Source organism: Globicephala melas, chromosome 9, assembly GCF_963455315.2.
Source record: "Globicephala melas chromosome 9, mGloMel1.2, whole genome shotgun sequence".
Taxonomy (NCBI): Eukaryota; Metazoa; Chordata; class Mammalia; order Artiodactyla; family Delphinidae; genus Globicephala; species Globicephala melas.
The window spans coordinates 36,007,068-36,026,377 of NC_083322.1; the positions used below are offsets into that span (position 1 = coordinate 36,007,068).

Below are 19,310 nucleotides of genomic sequence, written 5' to 3' on the forward strand. Positions count from 1 at the left end.
CTTTAGGTATACAATTCCAGAGGCTTTCTGTATGCTTCTGTGCTGCCCACAGCAGCAGCCTCAGTAATGCACCCTTGTATTAGCATTTTCTCCTCCCTTAACTTGTTCTCCCCACTCCCTCACTCCTGTTTCATAGGGTTCCCTCCTAAATAGACTACTTGAACCCAGGTCCTTGTCTTAAGTTGTACCTTCTGTAGAATCTAAACTAAGAAGTCTTAAAAAAAGGAAATCTGTTTAAGTGTGTTAAACATAGCTTTTCCCGAACGTATTTGATCTTAAAACTTTTGTTTGAATGACTTCTATTACCAGAAAATGTAGTAAATTTATGTATTTATTTATAATATGTACATTACATAAGACAGTGAAACTTACATATTCAAACAAAGGGCCTTTTAGAGTTGACGATATCCATCTCAAAAAAAGATAAAGCACCTTTAAAATAATACTGTACCTTAATGAATCATTTGACATCAAGTCTGATGAGTAAAGTCAGGAATAGTCTTACGAACATCATAGGTTTATTAAGGTATCATTAATCAAAGTATTTGTTTCAAAGACTTTACTTCCTGTAGTCCTACTTAGATACTTGATAAATAACTACATCTGAAAGATGTTACTAAAACTGAGGGGTTTTTCTTTGAGAATGTAGAAAAAGTTGTTTGCCTGCTTGTTTTCAGTGGACAGTTATTGCCAACCTGCTGTATAACAAATTGAGAGCCCTGTCACTACACAAATATTAGTGATTAATGAAAATATTATTGTATAAGAACATAACCATGAAAAAAGAGAAAGCTTTTCATTCTTTTGGGGTTTAAAGTCAATATTCAGACCAAGGCTGAGACTGATACATATTCATCTTAACTGAGCAATGTGAGTGTGAGGGCATATTTGTACCCTTATTGCTCTTGCTGGTATTGGTCAAACTAGAAGGCTAATAGTTTGGTTTTCAGCTCAGTATGTGCTGGGCTAAGTGCTTAAATAACCAGTAAAGTTTTTCAAATTTTGAATAGATAAGTGTTGTTAAATTTGAACTATTATAATTCCTTTTCTGTTAAAAAAAAAACCAACTCTTAAATACTGGAATCTAATTGTCTCACCTGGGGAAAGAACTTGAATATAATTATCATCCCCAAATTTGGTTGTTGTATTTATGTTTTTAAGTTTATTCTGTCGCTAAACAATTGCCTATATTTGAACATGTGGCAAGAGAACCTAGATTATGTCTAAGAACATTGATTGAAGCCAACTTGATAATTTTTTTTACTCTTTTACCTTTACAATTATGTAAATGTTATTTATTTGACTGTGGCATATTCATACCTTTCTTTATCAGAACTCACATTGATTTTTGAAATTAAATATGATGACTGATCTAATTAAAAAAGAAAAAAGGTAGTAGCTGGAAGTAATGCTGTGGCCAGATAATGTAGTCAGCTTATAATTTTTATTCATCTTATAAAGACTCAAAACTTTGGAGAGTTTTCCAAGGTAATTTCTCTAGCAACGTTTTTGCACTAGGATTATAATTTTTTAAGTGTAGTATGCCTACAGCAAGTCCAAGTGTATCAATACACAACCATTTAATTTGCATGCTAATTTACATTGCCATCTCACTTATCAACCCCTTTTAATATAGAAAACTGATAAATTTGTAGAGATCCAAGAAAATAACAGACAAGAAGAAGGATTAAGTGGCTTCTCTGTTGCTGCAAGGTCGTATTGCCCAATGGTAGCAGGACAATTAATGTTTGAATGCCCAGCCATACTTGTCCCCTACCAGGATGTTTTTGGTTTATAAATTGATAACTTGTGTATGTCTACTTGTATTTATTAGTTTTATTCAGCTTCACAAATCCATCTGTTTAAAATGGTAAAATTTATTTGGTTATCAAATCATCATGGTTAAAATGATGGATCCAATTTGCATAAAGGAACTTCGAAAATTATGAAGTTTAAACTTCATAGAATTTTACTTCATGAGTTTGCTTTTATTCGTCTTTAAATAATTGTAGATTATGCTGAAGCTTTTAGGAGCCTGATGTATTTTAAGTCAACTTAATTCAATTTTTTCCTTGTTTTTAGTGGGAGATTTTGATAAGATCTGGCGAGAACATTGTGAGGATGAGGAAACACTTTGTGAATATGCTGTTGCAATGAAAAATTTGGCAGATAATCATTGGGCAAAAACTTGTGAGGGCGAAGGTCGTATTGAATGGTGTTGTAGGTGAGTGTTTTTATGAACTAACAGTTTTGGTTTCTAATGTATTATTTAAATTCTTAAGTCTAAGTAATGCCGTATATGATTCATTGTACCAAAATAGAAATGTTTTAAAACAGATGATGTCTTTTAAATAGCTTCTTCCCATTGCCTCACTTTCTCTATGTTTATTTCATTCACCTTTTTTTAATCAAAATGTTTTTCTTTGATATAACTTAAATTTCTTTGTTTCAACTTTTTAAGTGTATAACTTTAAATACATTTGTTTAATTAAGCATTGGTACATTTAAAATATGAGATTTAGCACTTGACTCATCATTAATAAGTTATAGTATAGAAAGTTCTTTAGATAATTATATTTGGATTCAAGTAAAAATGAATACTTTCCATTCTTTAAAGCTGAAAACATCTTAAAAGTTTCCAAATCCTGAATTTTTATATGTGATTCAGGGTATTCCAGCACTTATATTGACTTTGGATAATGTTTATTTTCTCATAGCAGAGCTTCTAATTTTAAAAACATCAGAAAATGGAATACTGCTGATCATTTCTCTCAAGTGGTAAAATAATAAGAATGAATTTGTATATTGACTGAATTTAAAAATCAATTCCCAGAAAACAAAACATTATCTTTCTGCTTGGACAATAAGTTTATGGTAACTTTAGGTTTATATTTCATTTCAATTATCTTTTATTCAAAGTTTCTGTTTTGATTTCATTTAAAAGTTATATAATAGTGCCTATTTCATTTATTCAATAAATAATCCAGAGAAAAATATGTATTTTACTTCGTTCTTTTATTTATTCATTTAATAAATAACTTTAAGTGATTGTCTTCTGTGTACCAGTCACATCATAGGCACTGTGAGTATAGCACTCAACCAAACAGATAAAATCCTTGCTCTCATTGAACTTACATGCTAGTGAGGGTTAGAAGCAAGAAACAATACATAAGTTAAATATACACTAGGTCAGATAATGGTAAGTGCTGTGAGAAAAATAAAGCAAGGAGAAATAAAACAATTTTAAAGAGGGTAGACAGAGAAGGCCTCACTAAAGTGACGTGTAAAAGACATGAAGGAAGTAAGAGAGCAAGCCTTAACAAGTCCAGAGGCCTTGAGACAGGAGCTTGCTGGCATGTTTCAGAAACAGCAAGGAGACCTGTTTGGCTAGAACAGAATAAGAAGGGGAGAGTGATAGAAAATAAGATAACAAACAGCTAGATTTTGTAGGATCTTGTGGACCATTGTGAAGACATTGGCCTTTATTCTGCATGAGATGCGAAGTCATTAAATGTTTTAAGAAGAAAAAGTTACAGGATCTTACTAATCTTTTGAAATGTGTCAAGGATTTTTAAGAACTAATTGTAGTGTTAAGATAGACTATAGAAAAGGCAAGGATGTTAGTGAGGAAACCAGTTAGGAAGCTGCTACAGTAATCAAGGCACAAAGTTATAGTGAAACAGTTTTCTTGGAGAAGGAGAGAGTGAATGGACAGACAGTGTGGTAGGATTAATGCTCAAATGAGTATAATGACTTAAGAGAGGAGCAGGGGAGATGGTGATGTATACATGGTGGTGATTATGATGATATGTAAGAAGTGAGCTGAAAATGTGAGGTAGGTGAGGAACAGTGAAAAGATTGGTATTATCAATGGATTGTGGAGCCAAAGAATTGTGGAGTTGAGGAACTAAAGGAAGGAGCCAGAATAATAAGAAATGAGATGCTTGGGATTAAAATGTTTGGGTTTTTTTTTTTCTTTTTCTAGAGAAAAAATGGTTATAAATGTGACTGTTCTACGGAGTATACATTTCTCCTTCAAGCTAAGAAACGCAAATTGAGGCATACTACTGAGCCAAATATTTCCCTTGTGACACAAAGTAATAATGTAATCCAATCAGGAAGTCAGTACCATCGCTATTTAAGACCAACATTCTTTGCTCTTAGCAGCACTGCTTTTAAATTAGTATTCCAATACATCAGGCAAGCTCTCAGACTTTATTTCAAATACCACTTTGATATGTGGTATTCTCATAGGAGCATTTGCTTGTACCTTCCACTTGAATAATGAATATGCCTCACACTTCGCTCTTCTTTCTTCTTCCTCAGATTTGTGTTTTTATCAGTAGTTTTTGTATTTACATGTGTTCTGAAAGAGGTTATTTTTAGGTCAAACTGCTGAAAAAGAACATTAATGAGAATTTAGGTCAAACTGCTGAAAAATAACAGTGGCAAAATATGGTAAAAAGATGTTACTATGGAAAGTAATCCCAAGAGAAGTTTTATAGTGTCTTTACTTTAAACTTAAAACTAGGTTGGGGAAAAAAGGCTTCAAAGCAATATTGAATTTTGAAATGAGTTATCTGTATTTCTAACTTGGGTTATATGTATTTCCTTTCCCTGTTGACAATTCTAAGAGAGCAGTGTCACTCTGAAAAGCTAAAATCAGCTTTAAAAGGGGTTTGACAAAAGTTTGCTTCCAGTAGTTATACTTAAAACTTTAGAGGAATTCGATATGTGAAATAAGTCTTACTGACATTACCTTGCTGAGATTTTGTTGACTGTTTAGCTTGAAGAATTATACATAAGATTTCCTTCTAAAAATTAGTAAAATTTTATTTGTAATATGAAGTATTTAAATTAGAAACAAAACACAATATAAAGTTATAGTTGTATGTTTAATAAAAGAATTTACCTTTTCTAACTCTCCACACAGAGGAAGGAACATATAAACACACCATTTCCTGAACCATTTGAAAGTAAATTGCAGATGACATGACATTTCATCTCCATCTCCTACATAACCACAATACTATAAACACATTAAGACAATTAACAGTAATTTCCTAAAATATCTAGTTCATAAAATTCAGATTTTTGTTATTGTCCCCATAACATGCTTTATAATTTTTTTCCCCTAAATCAAGGCTTGTGCTTTGGTGGTTAAATTTTTTAGGTTATTGTTTTTGTTTTCCCTAACATTGCATTGTTTTTAGAGAAATGTCAGTTGATTTGTAAAATATACCACATTCTGTATTTTGTGATTGTTGGTTTGAGGTGATTAGTAGCATTGTTCAAATATTCTGTATATCCTTACTGATTTTTCTTTTTGGCCTTCTATCAGTTACCAAAAGAGATGTTTCCAAGATATCATTTTACTTAATTTTTCTATAATAATTTGGCTCTTCTTTAAAGATTTCATTTTCTATTGAAGTTCTCCATATTTTCATCTATTCAGTTAATATTTTTCTCTATTAAAAAAATTTATAATAGTTATTTAAGTCCTTGTCAGCTTATTCCAACATAAAATTAATCTGTGGTTCTGTTTCTTTTGGCTGTTTTTTTCTTTTGGTTATGGATCATTTTTTTCTGCTTCCTTGTATGTCTGGTAATTTTAAAAGTACACTGGGTTGGCCAAAAAAGTTTGTTCGGGTTTTTCCGTAACCGCTTACAGAAAAACCCGAACGAACTTTTTGGCCAACCCATATATACTGGCATTATGTTTAGAAGAGACTGGGGTAAATATTATTTTCCCAGAGAGGGCATGGTTTTTTCTCTGATAGGCAGCTGGGATAAGAGATTGAACACTTTGATCTTATCAGGAGTTAGGCTGGGTTGAAGCTTGATTACCACTTTAGATAGTTTCAATTCACATCTGGCTTCAAATGCCTTGAGAGTGAGTCTTGTTCTATGTATATTACAGGTACCAACCTGTAGCAGGACTCTGGGACCTAAGCCCATGGAAGAGTGCAGAGAATTTTTTTGCTTTTTTAGTCCCACTCCAAGTCTCCAGTGCTCCCCCCTCCCCTATCTTTTTCTTACTTGAAAAAAGACCTATGGGGGAAGGCAGGAGAATGCCGAGAACAATCTCTGCATTTGGGTTTCTTAAAGTTTCCAGTGTGTCACTCCATTCTAAGCAGCCATTGAAAGCTCTGCTGCTTTTCCTTTAATCGAACAAAATTCCTCTACCTTGGAAGGCTTGATCCTTCACCACTCATGCTCCTTTTCAGCAAATGCTCAAAGTGCCTGTGGTCCCTTCCATTAGACCTCTTTGCGTACTCAGTTCTCTTGATTTCTTTTTAATACATTATTTTTAGATTGTGTAGGTTTTTTTCTTTTTTCCTAGTTATAGCACAACCAGGGGTCTATTGTGATTATCTGTATCCTAATCCAAAACTAGCTTTGTGTCTTTGTTTTGGATTTATTTGATTGTTTTATCATGGTGCCATTTAACTACTTCCTCAGTCTCCTTTATTTCTTGTAAACTGAACATTGAGTCTAAAGTGTTGATTCAGGTCCCAGATTTTTGCCAAAATATTTATTAGGTGAAACTGCATACTTCACGTTGCATCACGTTAGCAAGTTCTTATTGTCAGGTTATTCCACTGTTAGAGACGATAAATTTTGCCATTTGGTTAAGGTGGTAACTACTAGATCCTTCCATTGTAAACTTATGTTTTCCTTTTGTAATTAGCAAGTCATACGTAGAGTGACATTTTTGGCTTGTGAATCAATCTTGTCTCCCAACAATCTTTCAACTAACAGGTTTACTCCATTTATTAAATAAATTTGGGCTGGTAAAATGATTTTTTTAATTGTATCATTCCTTGCATTTATTAGCGGTCATTCTTCTGTAAATAAAAACTTTCCCTTATGAACAGGGAATGATTACATGTTTTCTGGAAAGGCTAGGTAAAAGTAAACATATACATGTAATTCTTTCTGTTTAATTAGCAATTTTCAGAGTAAGGAGTTGGTGTAATGGTCAATTCCAATTGTGACAAGTGAGTTGTGGTTTTGTTGTTGTTGTTTGGTTGGTTGGTTTGGTTTTGGTGGGTTTTGTCTGTTTGTTTTTGGAATATCACTGCAGGCTCCTGGATTCACTTTTTCCATCAGTCTTTGATTTGTGTTTGAGTGTGTGTTTGTGTTCAAATTAATCTGTATTTAGCCAGTGGGAGCCTCTTCAAAGCTGGCTTCTTGGTTCTGACAGCACCTTTGAGCACTTCTTGCTATCTACTACAAGATAAGCTTTACCTTCCCAGTCAAGACCTACAATCAAGGAGCCTTAGTTTCTTGTAGTGAGAAATAGAAATTAAGATCTGGGCACTAGATATGCTTCTGCGGTGTCCTTTCTTCTAGACTTTTTCACTGAACAGAAATATTATATAGTCTTAAATTCATAATTGGTATTTGCTATTCAAATGTAACATTACAGGTTTTTTGCCTAACTTCTCTGTTTTATATTTCTATATTATCTCTTCTGTTACTCTGAAGGACTTAGTTTGGAATAACATCAACATATTTGCTTTGTTCTATAGTTCACATAAAATGGTTTCAGAATTACAGTACCAATTCTACTTCTAACAATAAACTGAGTGAAGTTTAAGATTTCTTTGCAGTTAGTTCTTTCGTCTTTAGAACATATCTCACTAAGGGTCAGAATACTGTGTGTAAAAGTTACATGAAACGATTCTTTCGTGTATGGTTATGTTACCAATTTACTATGCAGTTAGTTTCACTTTGTTTTATGGGCTTTTTTCTTATTTTCTTTTAATCTGGGGGAATATAAGGCATTTACATGGTTCAAAAGTCAAAACTTTACAAAAAGGTATACTCAGAATAGGCTCCCTTCCATTTTCTTCATTTGTTTCTTGTTTCTCCTTTTTGAAGAAATAAGCAAATTCATACAATGTATATACATGTATCCACCCTGTCTTATCTCTTCAAGTGGTACACGTTTTATACTCTCTTTTGTACATTTCATTTTTACTTAATATTATGTCATGGAGTTCATTCTATTTGATATTGTATTAATCAGGGTTCTCCAGAGAATTGGCTCATGTGTTTGTAAAGGCTGACAAGTCCCAAGATCTGCAGGATGAGTTGACACGCCAGAGACCCAGGAGTTCCAAACCAGTGGTATAATTCCTATCCTGAGGCCAGCAGGCTCGAGACCCAGGAAGAGCTGCTGTTTCAGTTTGAGTCCAAGGCAGGAAAAATTCAGTGTTCCAGTTCAAAGGCAGTCAGGCAAGAAGAATCTCTCGTACTCTGAGGAGTGTCAGCTTTTTTGTTTTATGCAGACCTTCAAGTGATGGGATACAGCCTACCCTCATTAAGAAGGACAATCTGCTTTACTCAGTCTACCCATTTAAATGTTAGTCTCATCCAGAAATATCCTGACAGAAATACCCAGAACATTTGACCAGATATTTAGGCACCCCGTAGCCCAGTCAAGTTGACACATAAATTGACCACCACAAGTATATAGATGTTTTCCTCATTTTGTTAAGTTACATACAAGCTTTTTCTGTTACAAATAGTGCTGTAACAAATAACCTTGTGCATATTCATTTTGTATTTTTGGCATTGTATCTTTGTAGATGTGGAATTGCAGAGTAAAAGAGTAAATGCATATGTGATTTTGTTGGATATTGCCACATCACCCTCCATAGAGGTTATATCATTTAATTCCACCAGCAAAAATGACAATACCTGTTTCTCCAAAATCTTACCAACAGAGTATGTTGCCTACCTGTTGAATTTTTGCCAGTCTGATAGATGGGAATTGATATCTCTGTGATTTTAATTTACGTGTCTCTCATGAATGATGTTGAGTACGTTTTCATATACTTAGGAAATATTTGCCTTTTCTTTCTGTGAATTATATGTTTGTGTTTTTGATGCTTTTTTTCCTAACGGTTTTTGGTCCCTTTTTTCTTGATTTTTTTTTAGAGCTCTGTATATAATTTAGAGATATGTGCCCTTTTTCTTTGAGTTTGTATCTTTTGCCATGCAGGTTTTTGTTTTGCCATGCAGAAGGTTTTTGTTTTCACATAATCAGATATATCTGTCTCTTCTTTTATTGCTTCAAGATTCCAGTTGTCTTAGAAAAGCTTTTCTGATTCCCAGACTGTAAGAATTCCTGTTAGAAATTCACTCATGTTTTCTTGTAGTACTTTTATGGTAATCATTTTTTTTTTGACATTTAGATCTCTGACCTCTTTGGAATTCATTCCAGTGTTTGTTGCAAAGTATAGATCTACCCCCCCCAATAGTTATTTATTTCTCCAACATCATTTATGAAAACGTCTACCTTTTCTACAGTGATTTGACATATACTTACGTGATATACGAAGATTCCCCACGTAATTGGTTCTGTTTTAGGACTTCCTGTAATGATTCCTTGTCTATATCATTTAATCCATGCTATTCTATATCATTCTTCCGCCTCCCCACCACCATTCTTCTCTCTCAGGATTTTCTTGGTTATTCTTGGTTTTTTTTTTCACCATATGTACTTTAGAATCAACTGGTCTAACTAAATTTTTTTTTTAACATCTTTATTGGGGTATAATTGCTTTACAATGGTGTGTTAGTTTCTGCTGTATAACAAAGTGAATCAGTTATACATATACATATGTTCCCATATCTCTTCCCTCTTGCGTCTCCCTCCCTCCCACCCTCCCTATCGCACCCCTCCAGGCAGTCACAAAGCACCGAGCCGATTTCCCTGTGCCATGCGGCTGCTTCCCACTAGCTATCTACCTTACGTTTGGTAGTGTATATATGTCCATGCCTCTCTCTCGCCCTGTCACAGCTCACCCTTCCCCCTCCCCATATCCTCAAGTCCATTCTCCAGTAGATCTGTGTCTTTATTCCTGTCTTACCCCTAGGTTCTTCATGACATTTTTTTTCCTTAAATTCCATATATATGTGTTAGCATACGGTATTTGTCTTTCTCTTTCTGACTTACTTCACTCTGTATGACAGACTCTAGGTCTATCCACCTCATTACAAATAGCTCAATTTCGTTTCTTTTTATTGCTGATAACTAAATTTTTTAAAGTTTGTATTTTTATTGGGATTACCTTAAATTTTTTAATAACTGGAAAAAAGTGGAATTTTTATAATGTTGAGTCATTGTATCCATGAAAAAGTTATATATCCTTCCATTTGTTCTAGTCTACTTTTGAATTTTCAGTAGTGTTTTAAGGTTTTCTGTATAGTGATTATGCACATTTCTTATTATGTTGATTCCTAGGTACTTTATCATTTGTTGCTATTATAAATGAAATCTTTCCTTCCGTTGTATATCCTAACAGGCTATTGTTTGTATACATGTGGAGGCTTTTGATTTTTGTATGTTTTACATCCTGTTTTACTGAATTCTCTTACTGTTTGTATTACTTTGTGATTGATTCTTTTGGATTCTCTAGGTATATTATCATATCTGTGTATACATAGAGTTTTATTTCTTTCTCTCCAATTCATTTAACTAATTATTTTTCTCTTGTCTGTTGCATTAGCTATGTTTTACTCATTCAGTGATGTGTGTGGTATGTCCCCATTATATAAGTTGCTGGCTTTTTTGGCTGATATATAGATACAATTTAACTGTTAGGAAGCATTCACCAAGCCCTGATTGATTGATTGATTTTATTAGGAATAGCTGTTGGATATTGTTGAATGTCCTTTCAGCATCTATGGAAATGAATGTTTTCTCCTTGATTTGTGAATATAGTGAATTATATGGAAGGATTTTTTATATTGAATAATCCTCATATTCTTGAGATACATACTCGGTCATATTTGATTCTGTTTGTTAAAATTTTATTTCATATTTTACATTGATATTTATTTTTATATTTTGTATTTTATATTTCTGTATTTTTTGTAGACATTCTCACACCTGATTATCATTGTATTTGCTCCATAACAAATGACTTTAGAAAATTTTCCTTTGTTTATATGGTCTGGAACTGTTTAAACAGTTTTGGCGTTGCCTAATTTGTACTTGTGTGTTTTATTTATAGAGGTGACTGAGTGATGGCATGGAGAGGTCATTGCCATTGAAAGAATTTATTACTTACATGCCCTGAGAGAAGTGGGTATGCCATGTCACACAGGGAAGCACCACATTTGGTCAGGAGGCAGAAGCAGGAGTGAGGGGAAAAAATAGACCTGATCCTTTATAGGGTTTACATGGGAAAGGCAAAGCAGTGTAAACAGTATAGGACTGGCTAGTTTGAATAATTTTGGTGGGCTTTGGAACATACGAGCTGTCCCTAACTGTCTGGTACCTGGACCTGAGTTAATTTAGGGTTTGGGAAACATGGACTTGTGTGAGAGTTAAATAAAGGAAATGGTTGGGTTGCAACCCATAGTTGCAACTCTGAGAGGCGCGCTCCCAAGTAAGTTGTTTATTATCTTTAGGAATTAGCTAGCCTTGGAGAGGCAGTTTCTCCCTGGGTCTGTAAGGCCCTCCCAGATGTCAGAACATCCTAAGTTACAGAAAATTAAAAGCTTGATAAATACAGGGGTTATCTGATTTTTGAAGCCTTGGTAGAATTCCTCAGTGGATACTGATGCTTTTTGGTGAAGCAACTCTTTGATAACTTTCTCTTATTTCATCTATGAATTTTGGGTTTGTTTAAATTTTGCAATTTAATTGCAAAATTAACTGCAGTTTATTAATTCTACCAGTAATCAAAAGTCAAGTTTAATAAATTTTCCTATATCCTGTATTTAATATACTTACCTAGAAAAATTATGTTTCATCTAAGTTTTCAGCTTTATTTGTATAAAGTTATACAAATTAAAGAACCAGTTTATGTATTTATTTGTTGGTTCTGTTTTTTCCTAACATTAATATCTTACTCCCTTTTTTTTGTTTTACTTTTTTCCCCTAATCCTTTGAGTTAGATATTTATTTTATTTATTTTGATTCTTTCATTTGTATTGATATAAATATTAAAGGTCTGAATTTTCCTCAGGTCGCTATTTTAGTGCATTTCTTAGATTCTGACTTGTGGTGGTTTTGTTATTGTTTTTTAGAAGTTCTGTGATTTTTATTAGTACTTTGACTCCAGAGTTATTTAACTTTTAAAAAAATTTGCAGGTGAAATGAATTTTTTGTTTTATTTTGTTATTAGTTCTAGCCTTATTGCGTTGAGATTGGATGATTTTGTCTATTATTTTTCCTATGGCTCTTACTGTAGTTTTATTTGTGACCTAATACATGTATATGGTAATTTTTGTGAATATTCCATGTGCACTTGAAAAAGAATAGAGTGAAGTTTGTTATGCAGTGATAAGATAAACCTTATTATGCTCTTTAGGGCTTCTGTAACCTTACTTATTGTTCATTTACTTGATTGAGAGTGGTGTGTTAAAGTTCCCTGTTTTTAGTTTTGCCTGTTTCTCCATGCATCTCATGGAGTTTCTGCTTTGTAAGGATGGCTGCTATGATACATAGTACATGGCTTCACTGGGAATTGTGGTCTTCAGCATGATAAAGTATCCTTTTTTAATTCATTTAATGCTTTTTATTCTCTACCAGCCTCTTCTTCAACATTTCCCAGTCATCTCATAGATGAAGTTCATGCTTTAATAATCTTGCAACTGTGACATTCTATGAGTTCTTACCTACCAAAAGCTATATTTCTGTAGTTTTGTTACAAGGTGCATAACTTGGCTAGATATAAAATCCTTGACTCACACTTTATTTCCTTCAGTTTTGAAAAACAAAATGTTGCTCTATTTTAGTCTCATTTTGTATCGTTTCCCCTTTTTCTCCCCCCGCCACACCCCCCTTGCCTTTTCCCTGCACTCTCTATTGAACCATTTGAAAGTCAGTTGCAGAGATCACAAGACTTTTGCTCCTGAATCCTTCAGTGTGTATCATTGCACTTAGTTGTTATCCCTCTTTGGTCTTCTTTAATCTAGGAAAATTCTCGGTCTTTTATGACATGGACATTTTGTAAAGTCAAAGTTTTACAGACTGTCTCTCAGTTTAGATTTGTATGGTTGTTTCTTTGTGATTAGGTTCAAGTTAAGCATATTATTAGCAAGAATATCACATAGGTGATATTGTATCCTTCTCAGGGTACTGCATCAAGAGGCACATGATCTATTCTGTGTTCTTTTTTTTTTTTCTTTCAAATAGTCATTATTGTTTTAGAGCAGTTTTAGGTTCACAGCAAAATTAAGCAGAAAATACAGGTAGTTCCCATACATCCTGACCCCACACATAGGCAGTCACATCACAATCAACATCCATCTATAGTGCTACCTTTGTTACAGTTGATGAACCCACACTGACACATCATTAGAATCCAAAGTCCATAGTTTACATTAGGGTTCACTTTTGGTAATATATATTTTATGGGTTTTGAAAAATATATAATGACAAGTATCCACCATTATAGTATCATACAGAACAGTTTCACTGCTCTAAAAATCCTCTGTGCTCCAACTGTTAATTCCTTCTCCCCCCAACTTCCCTCCATACCCCATACCCAGCAACCACTGACTGTTTTACCGTCTCCATAGTTCTGCCTTTTCTAGAATGTATGTAGGTGGAATTAAGGTATTTAACCTTTTCATATTGACATCTTTCACTTAATAATGTGCATTTAAGGTTCCACCATGTCTTTCTTGGCTTGATAGCTTATTTCTTTTTAGTGGTGAATAATATTCCATCATGTAGATGGATCAAAGCTTATTTATCCTTTCAGCTACTGAAGGATATCTTGGTTGCTTCCACATTTTGGCAGTTACGAACAAAACTGCTGTAGAGACTTCCCTGGTGGTCCAGTGATAAAGAATCCACCTTACAATGCAGGGGACACAGATTCGATCTCTGGTCAGGGAACTAAGATCCCACATGCTGTGGGGCAACTAAACCTGCGCACCACAACTATTGAGCTCGAGTGCCTCAACTAGAGAGCCTGCGTGCCACAAACAACAGAGCCTGTGCTCTCTGGAGCCCGTGCTCCACAACTAGAGAGAGAAAACCCAAACGCCACAACTAGGGAGAAGCCTGTGTGGCACAACGAAAGATCCCACATGCCTCAATGAAGACCCTGTGTGCTGCAACTAAGACCTGAAGCAGTCAAAAATAAATAAAGTAAATAAATAAATAAATCTTAAAAAAAAAAAAACTGTTGTAAACATCCATCTGCCGGTTGTTGTGTGGAAGTAAGTGTTCAACTCTTTTTGGAAATACCATGAAACTTGATTGCTAGATTTTATGGGAAGAGTATATTTAGTTTTGTGGGAAATTACCTAACTGTCTTCCAAAGTGACTATACCATTTTGCATTACCACTAGCAGTGAATGAGAGTTCTTGTTGCTCCACACCAGCGTTTGCTGGTGTTAGTGTTTTGGTTTTCTGTCATTCTAATAATGTGTAGTAGTACCTCATTGCTATTTTAATTTGCATTTCCCCAATGACATGTGATATGGAGAGTCTTTTTCTTATGCTTATTTGATATCTGCACCTTCTTTAGTGAGGTGTCTGTTAGGTCTTTTGCCCATTTTTTAATCAAGTTGTTTGTTTTCGTAACGTTGAGTTTCGAGGGTCCTTCATATATTTTGGATAACAGTCTTTTATGAGATAGATCTTTTGAAAATATTTTCTCCTAGTCTATGGCTTGTTTTCTCATTCTATTGACATTGTCTTTTGCAGAAGTTTTTTATTTTAATTAAATCTAGTGTCTCAATTTTTTTTTTTAAGGGTTGTGACTTAGATTTGGCAATGACTTTTTAGATATAACACCCAAGTTCATCTAGATTTTCTCCTAAAAATTTATAAAACTCTCTTAAGAGTTTTAGAGTTTTGTGTTTTACATTTAGGTCTGTGATCCATTTGGAGTTAATTTTTGTGAAGAGTGTAATATCTGTGTCAGGGTTTATTTTTTTGGCATGTCGATATCCAGTTGTTCCAGCACTATTTGTTGAAAAGACTGTCTTTACTCCACTGTATTACTCCACTCCTCCTTTGTCAAAGATCAGTTGAATGTATTTACATGGATCTATATCTGGGCTCTCTCTTCTGTTCCATTGATCTACTTGTCTATTGTTCTGCCTACAACATACTGTCCTTGATTACTAATAGTAATGGTATAGTTACAGCTTTATATTAAGTCTTGAAATCAGATGGTGTCAGTCCTCCAACTTTGTTCATCACCCTCAATATTGTGTTGGCTATTCTGGGTCCTTTGCTTATCCATGTACACTTTAGAATCCATTTGTTTTATCTATAAGATATTTTGCTCTGCTTTTGATTGGGATTGTGTTGAATGTATAAGTCAATTTGGGAAGAGCTAACATAGTGACAGTATTGAGTCTGCCTATTCATATTCATGGAATATCTATTTATGTAGTTCTTCTTTATCCTCAGTTTTCTATTTAATTTCAAATTTGAAATGTTTTTCATATCTGCATTGCTTAATTATGTATAATTAATATTGAAGTGTTGTTACAGTTTTCTTCTCTTTTATAACTGTTATTTTCTGTGTTTTTGAGAATTTTCATCCACTGAAAAGTTGTGATATCTTTCTCTTCCCTTCTAATAGAAACTTGTACGATTGCTGGATTCATTGGACATCTCTTTTATGTGTTTTGTCTTTTATGTTAGACTGTGTATAGAGGTATAGGTAGAGGTTTGGGTGCTTGCTTTGTTTCTTAATTCCAAAGATCCTTGCTTGATTGCTACAGATATGAAAGTGGAGTTCCTTTAATAAGTATTGTCCTCCTTTGGCTGATTTATGAATTTTTAATAGGTTTAACTTATGTCAGTATGCTCTTTATTCTTAATTGATTCTTTCCCTTTATCAACACACCTCCAGAGATACCCCCTTTTTTCAAGGTGCTTCCTTTCTCCCTCAGAAATAATATCTTCACAGAGCTCTCACCTTTGGTGACAGCCCTTCCCATATACTTTCCAGACTTTTTCCTTTTGGTCTTCCTGTGCCTAATGCCTTGTTTCACAATGTCCCATAAGTCTTAAGATCTCTCCATTCAGAGTTGGACTCTCTCTGTGGTGAACCTTAGCTAGTATTATCGATTTTTCTGTGCCACCTCTAAGACCCCATCATACCTTCCTCTCTTACACAGTCCTCATCTGACTCTGTACTTCGGGTAACTCCAAAGCCAACTCAGTTGGCCTCAGATTTTTATTTCCCCAATTACATGTAAAATAAGGTGCTATTCCTGTTTCCTAGTTATGCCATAGGTGTGAACTGTGTGTGCTTTTATTTGCTCTTCCTAATGTTTTGTATATTTTTTGGAAGTTTTGTAGGGAGATTGGGGTTTAGATGGTGGTTATTATCCTATGAGTATCTGGAATTCTAGCCCTTTAAGTATTTTGCAGTCAAGTGTCTAGGTAACATTGAGATTGAACCACATAAAATTGCAATTTTTGTGGGTCAAGAACTACTGAATATCAGCAGCTCTTTGTGGTTCTACCTAATAGAAAGGTAAGTAATCTCTTTACCCTTGTGTTTCATGCCTTAGTGAAATATTATATGATAAAGGTATTATTTTTAGTATTAATTCCAAGGTGATTCAGGCTATATTTTTCAATCAACCTTACTGAGGTTTAATTAATATTCAATAAAATATACCCATTCTAGTGTACAGTTCAGTGAGTAATGACAGTTGTTTACACTTGTGTAACCATCACCACTGTCTAGATACAGAACTTTTCCACGACTCTAAAAAGCTCTAGTGTACACCTCTGTAGTCAGCCCACCCCCCACTCGAAGAAACCACTAAACCATTTCTGTCATTAGATTAGATTTCTAAAAAAGACCACATTCCTAAATAGGCCTGTCAGTCTTGCATGATCTGAAGTTTGTTTACCTCTCCAGTGTCATGTGGCTGTCATTCCTCTCTATATGTGTGTTGGCCTTAGGGCCTTTTCACTTATGAGTCCATCCATCCATTTTCTGCCTGGCAGTTTAAATTTCACATGCCTTGAACTGATGTCTATCTCTGCGGGATCCATGATGCTTTTCTGTTCCATGCCTTTGCTCATGCTGTTCTCTCTGCCAGGAAAGCACTTTCCTCCTTAACTAACATTCTTCCTAGCCTGATTTATTCCTACTTATCTTCCTAAAATCAGCTTATACTACTGATTTTAGATTGGGCGTTAGGTATTCATCAATTGTATTTTCTTTACTATTGGGTTGGCCCCAAAATTTCTTTTGGAAACCCACACAAACTTTTTGGCCAACCCAATATATAATTATTTGTCTCCTTCACTAGTCTGAGCTCCTTGAGGGCAGCAATGCCTTCTTCAATTTGTTTTTCCATCACCTATGTGCCTGGCACATGATAGGTACTTAATAAATGTTTGATTAATGATAAATGAGTTTCAACTCCTGTATATAATTTGAGTTAAAATTAAATCTCCATAGGATAAGTTAAAGAAGTCTTTATTAGATACTTAGACAAACTGAAATTGAACTAATAGCATCCTTTAAGTGTGAGGGGAAATAAGCATTGTTTCGTTAGACACCATAGTTCTACTTGCTGAAATCAGTTTTAAATTAATTTTTCACTTCTTCTCTAGCCATGTGTTTTTGAAACTGCACCAAGGAGTGTTTATGGAGAAAAATAGTCTAGCTTGTTCAGAGTATGAGCTATATGGAATAATAATGTGGTTTAAGAATCTAAAAATAAAGAAAATTTGTTTAGCTTCATTTACATTCACTTTAAGCTTTGATAAGTATATCAGTTAATTGTCTAAGTATGTATCTCCTGTCATATTGTAAGCTCAAGGGCCAGAGGCAGATCATACCAGTCTTGCTTCCTTTAAGTTTTTTGTCTTTAATAGCTAGTAAGTGTTTTGAGTTGATTCTGTGGTTCATGTTTATTGTCCTGTTACATACCCAGGCATGGTACCCTACTATTTTCACCCTAAAATTGTATTAGGTATGAAGAAAATTGTTTAATCTTAATGCCAGTCATCAGTTTCTGATTACGGATAACAACCTGATATGGGCTAAACTAAATGAGTTTGAAATAATACATCTTGAAAAATCTGCATTTTAATATCCATTTATATTATAAGAATTGGGACAAGCAGTAGTGGTCTCTTGATGGACAGGAATAATTTCCAAGTGTTATAAAAATCACTATTATGTTAAAACCTTTGTTCTCTCTGAATGTATACCTTTATAATATGATACCATTTTTACCTTAACCAGATTTTTATGTTCTTCTTTCAGAGCAAATAGCATGATTCTTAATATTTTGGCAACCTGATTTTGTGACTTTTTTTTTTAACAGCAATTGGATATAGTTTAATGGAGCTTCTCTTTTGTGTGATAACTATACATATATATATATATTTTATTAGTATAGTTGTTTTACAATGTTGTGGTAGTTTCTACTGTACAGTGAAGTGAATCAGCCATATGTATACATATATCTTGCTTTTTTGGATTTCCTTCCCATTTAGGTCAACACAGAGCACTAAGTAGAGTTCCCTGTGCTATACAGCAGGTTCTCATTAGTTATCTGTTTTATACATATTAGTGTATATATGTGTGACTTTGTTTTTATAAACCAGGAGGGATCTGAAAAACAACTGTCTACTACCAGCAGAGCTGGCTCAGAGTTAACTGTGACTACTTTTTGAATTCTGTCACTGAATAACAGAGTTATTTAAGCTTTTCTGGAGGAACTTATGTTTTAGCTAAGAATAAAGTTCAGCAAAACATACAGGCACATTGTACTTCTGAAAAAACACTTTTAAACATAATCTATGATCATGCTTTGTTGTATGGTAATTTTAAAAATTTGAAAATGCTACAGGTGCTCAAACTTACCTCAATGTGACATTTTAAAAATAGGACACTATAATTTGAAAATTTCCCATTTTGATTAATAAAGGTTAATATTTTCCCATTTTATTTTATATTCATACCTATTGTTTTAAAATATAACTTTATTTTGCCTTGTAGTGTATGCAGAGAATATTTTCAAAATGGTGGGAAGAGAAAAGCACTTGAAAAAGATGAAAAAAGAGCTGTACTCGCCACTAAGACCACTCCAGCCTTAAATACGCATGAATCTTCTAAACTTGAAGGTCATTTAACCAACCTCAGCTTTACAAACCCTGAATTTATAACTGAGTAAGTATACTTTTCTACTTAGATTATTAACATTATCCTGGATAGCTGTGTTAATAATGTAAAATAGTGTAATGGTTTATACCAAGTAGTGGGCATTTTGCTTGCTTCTCTGGTCGTATGTTAGTCTGAGAAATGTAAATTTGTTATATTATTAGGAAAGTAGCATAA

General features: G+C 33.9%; 1 protein-coding gene across 2 annotated transcripts in view; it reads left to right on the forward strand.

The window, feature by feature from the left end:
• The window catches only part of SAMTOR (S-adenosylmethionine sensor upstream of mTORC1), an 86,768-nt gene that overhangs the window by 13,199 nt on the left and 54,259 nt on the right, over positions 1–19,310 (forward strand). For both annotated transcript variants that reach the window (XM_060305392.1, XM_030857595.2), the window contains exons 2-3: positions 2,083–2,224; positions 18,972–19,142. In XM_060305392.1, coding sequence (XP_060161375.1) covers positions 2,154–2,224; positions 18,972–19,142 — 242 coding nt within the window. In that variant the 5' untranslated portion in view covers positions 2,083–2,153. The remainder of the gene's footprint in view (positions 1–2,082; positions 2,225–18,971; positions 19,143–19,310) is intronic.